This window comes from Ipomoea triloba, chromosome 2 (assembly GCF_003576645.1).
Source record: "Ipomoea triloba cultivar NCNSP0323 chromosome 2, ASM357664v1".
Lineage (NCBI taxonomy): Eukaryota > Viridiplantae > Streptophyta > Magnoliopsida > Solanales > Convolvulaceae > Ipomoea > Ipomoea triloba.
Window position 1 is genome coordinate 6,386,000 of NC_044917.1, and position 11,622 is coordinate 6,397,621.

The 11,622-nt window shown below is 34.7% G+C and overlaps 2 protein-coding genes across 3 annotated transcripts; both read left to right on the forward strand.

Annotated features, from left to right (window-relative positions):
- The first annotated feature begins 104 nt into the window (after positions 1-104).
- LOC116011021 (probable LRR receptor-like serine/threonine-protein kinase At1g53430) lies at positions 105-8,772 on the forward strand. 2 transcript variants are annotated; one of them, XM_031250515.1, is made up of 24 exons: positions 105-406; positions 1,988-2,183; positions 2,438-2,515; positions 2,651-2,719; positions 3,190-3,261; positions 3,338-3,409; positions 3,518-3,589; positions 3,672-3,743; positions 3,839-3,910; positions 4,089-4,160; positions 4,246-4,317; positions 4,657-4,722; positions 4,834-4,902; positions 5,088-5,147; positions 5,220-5,258; positions 5,372-5,424; positions 5,518-5,888; positions 6,056-6,254; positions 6,338-6,472; positions 6,575-6,693; positions 6,818-7,028; positions 7,103-7,340; positions 7,889-8,039; positions 8,132-8,772. In XM_031250515.1, exons 1-24 carry the CDS (start codon positions 295-297, stop codon positions 8,552-8,554), a joined length of 3,093 nt encoding a protein of 1,030 aa, XP_031106375.1. In that variant the 5' UTR covers positions 105-294; the 3' UTR covers positions 8,555-8,772. The 2 variants fall into 2 exon arrangements, with proteins under 2 accessions (XP_031106375.1, XP_031106376.1); XM_031250516.1 differs by having other exon boundaries at positions 8,118-8,219.
- Positions 8,773-9,440: 668 nt separating this feature from the next.
- On the forward strand, positions 9,441-11,202 carry LOC116004182 (NAC domain-containing protein 2-like). The gene is made up of 2 exons (XM_031244133.1): positions 9,441-10,249; positions 10,981-11,202. The coding sequence occupies exons 1-2, from the start codon at positions 9,797-9,799 to the stop codon at positions 11,155-11,157; spliced, it is 630 nt and encodes a 209-aa protein (XP_031099993.1). The 5' UTR covers positions 9,441-9,796; the 3' UTR covers positions 11,158-11,202.
- Positions 11,203-11,622: the final 420 nt, after the last annotated feature.

Consider the following 11,622-nt stretch of genomic DNA (forward strand, 5'->3'; position numbering starts at 1 on the left):
GGCATAATTAATTAATTATTTCGAGTTTTGGACGCAAATTCTAATTAGGTAGTCTGACTTTTATTACAGTGAGTATATTATTTAAAAATTTGATTGTCTCAAACCATTTACTTCCGTCCGTGGAGACTGGAGAGCATTTCTTCAATTAATTTAAAAGTGTTTCTCCCTTAGCTTCTTCCCAAACGCAGCCCTCAAATCCCTCATTCTCATTTATCTCCAAATTTTCTTCAACTGTAACTTGCAGTTCTGGAGTCTTCTGAGTTCTGAGGAAGGTCGAATTGAAGAAGAAGAAGAATGAATTGTAGAGAGAATTCTGTTGCTCTGTTTCTATACGCATTATTAATTCTGGCGTTGAGTTTCTTCGCTTGCTTCACATCCGCCGCTTCACTCTTGCCTGCGGAGGAAGGTACGCTATATACGCATCGATCGTTTCTCATATATCACTGTTATATTCTCGGAGGTTTTTCCCTAAAATTTCCTAATTTGAATATAAGATCACATCATTTCTGTTTAATGTATTGTTATTTTCTAAATAAGGAGTACTTGGTGCTGTTGAATAATTGCACATTTTGTGGATTTTAACTTCTCTTACCATTATCGCCATCGGCTTTTTGGTTAAAGAAAATAAGCCGATATTACCGGCACGTGTTACTTTTTTTTTTTTTTTTAAATGTATTTCTTTGCTCGTCTGGATAAATATAAAAATACAATAATTTTTTAAAAGGGATAATGTCACATATTTTTCTTAAATTCTTATTTTGACATGACATGACATATTTTTATTAAAATTTTCAGTATTTAATTATTACTCCTTAATTAAATTTATTTATAAATTCCTGGCGAGATTAACAAATTAATAGGCACGAATAAAAAAGAGTTTAAATACCAATCATGAATAAAAGAGGGGGACCAAAACCTTGGGTCTGTGACACCCGATTGCATCCATATGGAAGGGGCACTCCATATGAAAGGAGTGAGTTCGAGGCTCGGTAGAGTTACTAGTACTAAAAAAAAATGAATAAAAGATTGGAGAAATTATATTATTACAATTAGATTTAACTGATAATGGTACACATGGTATCTAAAAATCTTTTGCATCATTGACCTGGCCCATTGGAGACGTGGCTTAATTAGATGCATGCATGTACTTTACAATTTGGCTTTGACCATGGTGTGAAAGTTTACTACGGACCTTACGGGGTATGTATATCATGTTCTAGTCTACGTCACTACGTCGGGATGTCGGTTGGTCAATACTTTGACCGCCAGATTCAGTAATTTCATCACATTAACAATTACGGAGTAATTTAATTTGACTATTCTTCATTTCAAAATATTTGAATTTTGAAATCAGTTGGCTGGCATTCTTGAAATTAGTTGAGGAAAACCTTCATCTTAGGATGTTTTATTCCGTTAATAAAAAAAAACTAAATTAATTGAATTTGTAACATGTCTTAACCGACTCTTATTTCTGAATTAACTGAATCATTTTTTTTTCGGTTAATCGATTAACCAAAATATTTTAGTACAATTTTTAAAATTTTAAATAAAAATTTTTAATTCATAGTTTCAGACCATAAAATAGTCATTGCATCAATATATAAAAATGATAAAAATGGAAAAACTAGTCTAATAATATGATTTATGAATTGTAATATACACACACTGACACACACAATTCAACCGATCGGTTAATTTGGTAAATCGACACTTTCAATCCAAATTAACTGATAAAATAAAACTTTTAAAAATCATTAACTGTTAACCGAAACAAAATAATTTCATTAAAAAATGATTAACTAAAATTTGTCAATTCAATTGGTTAACTGATTTTTCACCAAATGCACACCCCTACTTCATCCCCATTGCCCATTAGCTTTGAATTGACGCTTAAGGAAATTGCTCATAATGGTAGGAGCTTTCCTGTGTCTCATGCTTATTTTCTACAATCAAACTTTTGACTTTAGTTCATGTATTCATGTCATAGTGGAAGCTTTGAACACAATATCTGAAAAGCTAAGGAACAACTATTGGAATGTTACCCCGACATCTTGCAATGATGGTGTAGGTCTGAACCATACCTTTTCCGATGATGATATTGATGGATCCGGCAACGATACGTTCAGCCATGTATTATGTAATTGCACTTTCAATGGTAGTACAATTTGCCATGTGACAGGCATGTAAGACCTCCTTTCACTATCTTATATTGTTGAAGTGTATCCAGACGCCCACACACACAAAAGAGGGAGAAATAAGTTTATAATTTGATGGGTTTAAGTAGCTAATTAGTTGGATTCAATTTTTAGTATTGATTTGATCTAGACACAACACTACTATTTAGAACTTAGAAGGAGTATCTCAAATTTTCTATGAATTAAAGCTTCCCTATAAGTTTTATTCTTATGATAGTTAAAATTTATTTTTAATGATGCAGCCTGTTGAAAGGTCTTAATCTCCCAGGAGTTCTTCCTCCTGCAGAAGACTTTGCAAAACTTAAATTTCTGCAAGTATTGTGAGTATTGATACTCTTGTAAGTCAGCTTGTATTATGTTTTTAGAACTATAACAGCTCTCTCTATTGATCATGTTCCCTTGCATGCTTTTAATGCACCTACATTTATCTATAATTATGTTTCTTGCCTTCCCAGGGATCTGACTCGCAATTACATTAGTGGATCAATTTCTCGTAGCTTTGGCCAACTCCGTCTCACTAAGTTGTAATAATTCTCTCTAAACTTTTCTATTTTAGTGCTAGACTATTTTAAAAAGTTGCAATTAAACATATTAGCTCTTGATTTAATGCAGTTAAATTGATAACTTGTTAAATTCTTATAATTAAGTCAATTAGCCGGTAAATCTAGGGTTAAAACCAGTAAAATATGTTGACATGTCATTTTTTTAAAATAAAAATTTTAAAAATAATGGTTTCCAAAGAAGATGGAGAAGCTGGCTGCCACTTCATCTTGTCTGACAATCCTTCGTCCAATTGTACAAAAAACCTAGTCTTGGCTTCTCCATCTGTTTTTTTTTAAGTAGTTTATTTGAATAAATGTTGTCACATCAGCATTTTTACCAATTAAGTTTAGGTAACCAGCTAATTGGTTTGATGTATTTAATTGTAACTTTTTAAAGTTTAGACTTTAGGTTTAATCATTTTTCCTTTCATTCATGTTCTGCTTTAATATAGGTCACTTTTGGGAAATCGCATCAATGGGACAATACCCAAAGAAATAGGCGATATTTCTACGTTGGAGGAGTTGTAAGTGAAACTTTATATATCATTGTATTAATTAATAGTACCCAGTGTTGTTTACAAATATGGGTTGATTGCTTAGGGTTTTGGAAGATAATGAGCTTGAAGGACCTCTTCATGAAAATCTAGGAAAGTTGAGCCGTTTGAAGAAACTGTAAGTAAAAAGAATCAAAGGCTTTATGAATTATGATTAGTACCACAATTCCTACACTATTACTCATTTTGTATTGTGATTGCTTAATTTCAAACAACCTTGCTGCAGCCAACTCTCTGCCAACAACATTACTGGAGTCATACCAGAAACTTTTGGCAATCTTAAGAATTTGACAGACTTGTAAGTGTCATAAGTTTAAAAGAGTGTAGGTTTTGATTTCAAGAATCAAGGTTCTGAAAATTTTCGTTGTTTAATTTTTCAGTAGGATAGATGGGAATCCAATATCGGGTAAGGTTCCCTCTTTTATTGGCAACTGGACAAAACTGACAAAATTGTGAGTATTCCTGAAGAATCAAATGATAATATTTAATAAAAAGCTAGGGTTTGCTTATGGTGTCTTGATTGAGAGAGTTACCAAATTTGTTGCAGATACATGCACGGCACATTGCTAGAGGGGCCAATTCCTCAGAATATATCCCTGTTGGAGAACATAGATACACTGTGAGCACAAATTTGCTTCTAATTGTTTCATTTGTGTTGCTTGTTAAGTATAACAAATTAAGTCTCCTTTAAAGTTTAAACCCCCACCCCCAATTCATGAAGCTTATGAATGAGCTAATCCCACTAACAGAGATGAAACTTCAATTTGATAGATGTTTAAATGCGTTGTGCTTGTCAGGCAAATTTCTGGTTTAAGAGGAGGAAGCATGGAATTCCCAGATTTAGAGGGCATGAAAAATATGGAAACATTGTGCGTAGGATACACTTATATTTTGTCACTAGCAATCAAATCTTCTCTTTGATGTTTCTGTAATTTAATGCACGTTCTAATGCAGAGTTCTAAGGAATTGCTCCATTGCTGGTACAATCCCAGAATACATCAATAAAATGACGGACTTAGAAACTTTGTGAGTTTTTTGTGTGCGTGGAAATTTTTTTTGTTGCTTGTTGACATCTCACATTTAGTTTCTTAATATCAATTAACTTAAATAAGATTCTATCATTCTATTAAGCTGTTCATCGCTCATATACTGTGTTTCATTTCTCTTTCTCTAACATTGTGGGGGTAAATCCGTCCAAGATCATAGGCTCTAATAGGTGCTCTTATATTGCACATAAAAAAATAATACAAGTGAGGGAGTAGACATTTTGCCAAAATCGGACTAACTACAAAGTTTGCCATCTGCAACAATTTGGTTTTGATGGGAATTTACTTGAATTTTGAAGTGTACACTATCCATTTGCAGAGATCTTAGTTTCAACAACCTGAGTGGTAATATCACAATTCGAGACAGACAGAGAATTCAATATCTGTAAGTACATTACCCATGAATGCTTATCAAGCTGGCATCTTCTTTGTTTGTTTCTTTGGTAGTAATTGCTCCATCCTTATAGGTATTTCACATTTTTTGTCTGTGATTTAGGTTTCTGGGACATAACATGTTAAGTGGAAAGATACCCCAATGGATTTTGGATGCCAGAAGATATTACATGTTAGTATGAGCACAGGTTTTTATAACCATTAGTACTGGTAGTCAGTCATGGGATTGCATAATTACTTATCTTTATAGTTTTTTTCATAATGTATTCAACTAAACCAGAGGTAAATTACGGGAAAATAACATTTTTTGTTGTGAATTTCAGCTTTACATAAAAATGGTATTTCAATTTCTTGCAGCGACTTATCCTACAATAATTTAACAGAGTCAGAGCCAAAAGGGTGTTCAACCTCTTATTTGTAAGTCTATTGAGTAGCTAAATTAAATATATTATGTTTCAGTATTACTTATGCTGCCTTGTCCTTTGACAGAAATTTAGTCTCCAGCTATTCAGTTCCAAAGAATGACTCGTAAGTTCCCTGAATAAAGTCAACTGCTTGTTGATATTTGTTATAGATTGTTGATCATTTCGTTTCATTAAGTTTGCAAATTGATATGATACAATCCTATTCGTGATTTGTAGCAAAGCTTGGTGTTCAAAGAAAGACCTCCCTTGCAGTAGTGGCAAAGCTCGATGTAAGACTCACTGCCCACCAACTCTACTGTTGTTGTGTGAGAAAACTATTTACTTATTTACAACAGCTTCTCAGAATTTTACTTTTTCTGCAGATCATTCTCTCTTTATAAATTGTGGAGGAGACAGAACTGAATTTGAGGATAATGAATATGAGGGGGACTCAACCGGTGAAGGTCCGTCATACTTTTTTGCTTCCTCTGATAATAGATGGGCTTACACCAGCTCAGGATTGTTCCTTACAAAAGAGGATGTCAACTTCGTTGCAACAAACAAGTTTCCATCAAATGTGATCAATGAGGATATTTACAAAACAGCTCGACTTGCCCCAAATTCACTCATATATTATGGGTTTTGCATGCGACAGGGGAGCTATAAAGTGCGTCTCCACTTTGCTGAAATAATGTTTTCTAATGACTCAACATATAGCAGTCTTGGGAGGCGACTATTCGATGTCAGAATCCAAGTAAGTCAAAGGCCTATACCCACTCTAACGTTACAGTTTTTTGGCTTTGTGATTATCGTTCACAAAGTAGTGGCATAACTGTTAATCAATTTCCTTGAGGGCCTTACTGAATAAGAGTCATGCTAGAAAATTTTCTGTTTATTTGGTCTTCTTCGACTCTTATGCAGGGGAATTTAGTCTTGGCAGACTATAACATCATGGAAAAAGCTAATGGTTCTGGGAAGGGCATTACAGAAGTGTTTGACGATGTTCTTGTCAATGGTAGCACCCTAGAAATACACTTGTATTGGACTGGAAAAGGAACTAATGCTATTCCTCAGAGAAGTGTACATGGACCTTTGATTTCCGCTATTACAGTCACACCAAGTTAGTATCTCTGCATCCTTATACTTTCTGCTTTTCTCTCACTTGTTAGTTGTTTCTGACAAAGCCTGCTTTCTTTCTTGTAGACTTCAATCCTGATAAAGGGCTAAGTGCTGGAGCTATAGTTGGCATTGTAATTTCTTGTTGCGTGTTCATCCTGTTAATTTTAGTAGCTCTAAGGATGACAGGGTATTTGGGGGGAAAAGTAGCAGAAGACAATGGTAAGATATACCTCAAAAGTGTTTTGAGGTTGCTCTACAACTAATATGTTTTTTGTCCTGTCTTAGGTTTTGCTCACATTGCTAACCCTTCTCTTGTCACAGAACTGAGAGCCCTTGATTTGCAGACAGGCTATTTTACTCTCAGACAGGTTAAGGCTGCTACTAATAACTTTGACCAGGCGAATAAAATTGGTGAAGGAGGATTTGGGCCAGTTTACAAGGTAAATAGTCACTTCTCCCACATATTTTTCACTTATCAAATTGACAATATTGGAAATTTCTGACAGAAATTAAGGATGTTTTATCTCAATTGAATCATGGACTGATGATCCTACTTGGTTGCAGGGTGTTCTTTCAGATGGTGGAATCATTGCTGTCAAGCAACTCTCTTCCAAGTCGAAGCAAGGAAACCGGGAATTTATCAATGAGATTGGAATGATATCAGCTTTACAACATCCAAACCTTGTGAAGCTTCATGGTTGTTGTATAGAAGGAAACCAGCTGTTGTTAATATATGAATACATGGAAAACAACTGTCTTTCTCGAGCACTTTTCGGTAAAATGCTTGGCCTTGGATTAATAAATTGATATCCTCTCCAGTTTTTTTGCTAACCTCTCGCTTTCCTTCAGGACGTGTGGAACAGAGGCTGAGTCTAGACTGGCAAACCAGGAAGAAGATATGCTTGGGAATAGCCAAGGGCTTAGCATATCTTCATGAGGAATCGAGGTTGAAGATTGTCCATCGAGATATAAAGGCTTCCAATGTGCTTCTTGACAAAGATCTTAGCGCTAAAATCTCAGACTTTGGTTTGGCTAGGCTTGATGAAGAAGAGAATACCCACATTAGCACTAGAATTGCTGGCACTGTGTAAGCCTTTTTCTTAGTATTTCTTTGCTTTCTATGCTCTTATTTAGGTTCCACGTTTTAGAATCGCATCCCCATACTCAGAGAAATACCTACCTTTTTCTTTTTTGGATGATGAGAGAAACCAACAGCCACTACCCGACGGGTGTGCACTTGATAAATCTTGTCTTCTAACCCTAACTGGCAAAGGACTACAAAGAGGTAAACCAACATAGGTTGTCCATAACTGACTAGCTTAAATCAAGAAAACCAATATGACACTCCCCTTCTGAGAGTCAAACTTGGAACCTTGTGGTTACCAAGCCAACCGCTGAACCGCCTAACCAACTTGGTTTCGGTTGCCCTCAAATATACCTATTTGATATTCCGTGTCATGTTTTCTCTTGTTTCTTCCATATGTTCAACAGTTTATTGTTCTCATATATAATACCCAAGTATTGTAGAAGATATTTTTGAAATACTACTCTTGCTATGTCTAACTGTTACTGGATGATCTGGAATTAAATTTGTATAACATGTTGAAAATACTGCTTTCTTACCCTTTCTTTCAGAGGTTACATGGCTCCAGAATACGCGATGAGGGGCTATTTGACAGACAAAGCAGATGTTTACAGCTTTGGAATAGTTGCATTAGAGATTGTAAGCGGGAAAAGCAACACAAATTACAGACCAAAAGACGAGTTTGTGTACCTTCTTGATTGGGTAAGCCAAGACATCCATTACCTTTATCTGCTCTTTTGTTACCATTTCTGATAAATAACCACTCAGACATGTGTTTGGTTTGGAAAATGAAGGCTTATGTCCTAGAAGAACAGGGAAATCTATTAGAGCTTGTGGATCAGAGCCTGGGTTCCAACTATTCTAAAGAAGAGGCGCTGAAAATGCTCAAATTGGCTCTTTTGTGTGCCAATCCATCACCAACTCTCAGGCCATCCATGGTCTCTGTGGTGAAGATGCTCAACGGCCAAATCCCGGTGCAAGCACCAGCCGTCGGGCCTGGAAAGTCCAACGATGATCTTGCTAGGTTTAAAGCGTTCAAGAAACTGTCACATGACAGCCAGACGACGACAAATTCTTCGTCGACTTTCTCCCTGGATCAGAGCCAGAAAAGTATTTCAGTTGGTGCACCATGTACAGGTTCCTCACAATCTTTTCCTATTGATAGTTCTTCCACTTCCAAACTTCTTCCTGATCTTTATGACGTTAACCTTGAATAACTGAGAGGGCAAAACTAGAATATGGCATGCAGTAATTATACTTTGTTTGGTGTTAAACTAGAATAAGGCAATCATTATATTTGTTTGATGTCTCCTTTTCCAAATTATTTTTGCCTAAATTAGAAAGGTTGTGTATCTATTTTTAAGTAATGTGTATATTGATTCTATTGTTCAAAAATATGATAAAAGAAGGGTGATACGTTTTATGATTGATAAAATATTCGAATTCAATTGTATAGATAATAAAAATGAGTAAACAAACATGGTACTGTGTATCAAATCAGATAATAAAGTACAAAAATTTTTAATCAAAGACCACTTAGATTTTTCAACTATATGGATAATTATATTGGTAAACTAGCTCAAAGTATATAGATTGTAGATTTCACAACAATATGAAATAAAACATGAAAAATATGCATGATAAATAAAGAACACAACGATTTTTACCTAGAAAAAATCAATGAATTTTTCGACAGTGTCAAATCGAACTTCAGAATATTGTTTTATTATCACAAGAGAATTTAATACATAATTTATAATTAGAGGACAAGGTCCCTATTTATAAGAGAACATATGCCTTCGTTAGTCCTTTCCACATTCGAAATAGAATCCAAAAATATAGGCCATAGTATGATTTGGACATGAATACCGACTCGTACTCATTCTCCAGTTCTTTAACATTACTCCGGCATACGGTGTGGACCATGGTCCAAAATGATAACGTTGAATTTTATGAGTTAGAATAATGTACATTATGTGTTAGAATAATGAAACTTCTAGATAATTTAATTACATTGTGTGTTAGAATAATGTATGATTTTAGAATAATGAAACTTTTTGGGTTAGATAATATATATTATGAGTTATAGAAATGTATATTTGATCGTGATCCACACAACTGTGTGGACCGTATTGCATTACTCCCATATAGGAATGTAAACAAATAAAATATTTTTAATTCAAATTTGAATATTTCAATTCGAATTTTAATTGTTCGAATACGAATCCGAATTCAAATATATATTTCGAATCGAATAGTGCTTTCCTAGTCATGAAAGGATTGTGTATTTCTCCTTTATCCATACAACTTCTAAATCGATTAAATTAAGGTTATTGCATGCACGAACTCACGCCTATATATATATACCAACAATCTAATCCCAAAAACAGAAGAAACTAAAAATCGTGTTTTCTGAATTCCCCAAATTAAAACGACAATCTATCAATTATTACGTGGGCATGGAACGACAAGAACATATTCCAGACGGCTACATATTTCGTCCAACAGACGCAGAGTTACTGAGCTATCTTGCTCTATATGTTACCGGCAAACCCGTATTATCCACCGTCCCGATTACGGAGATCGATCTATACAACGGAGAGGAGCCATCGGAGATATTCAAACGATCAAGAGAGAAGGTTATGTACATTTTTACCACCTTAATAAGGAGGAGTTCCAGCGATTCACGATACATTCGGACCATTAGAGATGGAAAGGGGACCTGGAAGGCACAAGACAGAGGAAAACCGATTTACAGAAGATACGGTAATGATGACGATGATAACCAACACTTGAGACAACTTATCGGATACAAGAGGAGTTTGAGGTACGAGAAAAGTGGATCAAAATATGACGGCCGATTCTTGATGAAAGAATATTATTTTCCCAGCCACATAAGAGCCACACTAGAAGTAAGTAAGATACATTTTACTCTATTTATGTAAATTTGGTAATACTTGTGTAAAACTGTTTCATGTGTCTCAAAAATTTGATCAGACGGCAAATTATTGTGTGGAGCATGGTCCGCATAAGTCGTTATACTGTAGACTGCGGTCCACAATGCATTGTGGACCAAGTTCACAAAACGACGTCATTTTAATAAGTAGAAGAAACGGCTCTCATAAATCTTCATAATTGATACTGCAGTTGTGTTGAAACGGAAGGAACGGAAACTGTTTCATCTGTTTGGAACTGATACTGCAGTTGTGTTGAAAGAGAACTGCAGTTTCACGAAACGGAGGCCGTTTTTGTTTTCATTAATCAAAACGACGTCGTTTTGTCAATTGGACCACAATGCTTGGTGAACCGCAGTCCACAGTAAAATTTGCGTGGTCCGCATAGTGCTGTGTGAACCATAACAACAAGTATATTTTTAATATACTAAATAATGTGCATCCTCTAATACAATGTACATTTTTAATATACTAAAAGTACATTATTTTTATACTGAATGTACATTATTTGATATTATGGTTTACACAGCTATATAGACCATGATCCATACAATAATAATTGTCGATCCAATCCATCTCATAGATTGAGACATGTGAAACAGTTTCCCACAAGCTTTTGCCATATGTATTGTTTAACTTCAATTCGTTATGTAGATTACAAGATTTTAACGTAACTATCATATATGCAGAGGCCATTGAATGACACTGTCCTTTGTAGAATCAAGAGGAAACAAAATAATAGAGACATTATGGGTTTCGAGAGTGGATCGATTGAAGAAGCACGAAACATCGGAGACATCATCGGCAAATTGACGAAATCTAATAGTTCTTCGGAAGTTAACTCTCTTCTAGAGACGTCGCATTAGTCCCAATGAATTGAAGGAGATAGTTTTCATTGTTCCTTTTGGGGCGACCAGTACTTAGTTTAGTAGACGTTCATATGTATATTTTCTGAGTAATAATGATGTAAACTGCCATCACTATTTGAGGTTGAGCATTGATTAATTTTACCTTATAACTCTAACGAAGAAAGGACAATAAAAATGTAAATCAACTTAAATTATCTGTATATACTAAGAAGATTAGTAAGTCACACTGTTCTAGAGTCTAGTTTGTTATATTGTAGTTACTAACTTGATCGGATTGACTTATCAATAATATATTTAATGGTTTATATATATACAGTGTTATTAGAGGCGACCAAAAACCGGTCTCTACGACGAAAAATCACTCTCTATGATTTATTGAGATTTCAAAAAATTGTTTTGACTTTTTTTTTCCATTTTAATTAACTTCTATGGAATATAAAAAATTCGAAGAATGAAATAAAT

Bases quoted from the DNA above. Each gene is read 5' to 3' on its own strand.
- LOC116011021 (XM_031250515.1), top strand. From the start codon at position 295: ATGAATTGTAGAGAGAATTCTGTTGCTCTGTTTCTATACGCATTATTA. The intron at 4,903-5,087 runs GTTAGTATGAGC...AATTTCTTGCAG, and splicing joins GATGCCAGAAGATATTACAT to CGACTTATCCTACAATAATT. The intron at 7,029-7,102 runs GTAAAATGCTTG...GCTTTCCTTCAG, and splicing joins TCTTTCTCGAGCACTTTTCG to GACGTGTGGAACAGAGGCTG.
- LOC116004182 (XM_031244133.1), top strand. From the start codon at position 9,797: ATGGAACGACAAGAACATATTCCAGACGGCTACATATTTCGTCCAACA. The intron at 10,250-10,980 runs GTAAGTAAGATA...TCATATATGCAG, and splicing joins ACATAAGAGCCACACTAGAA to AGGCCATTGAATGACACTGT.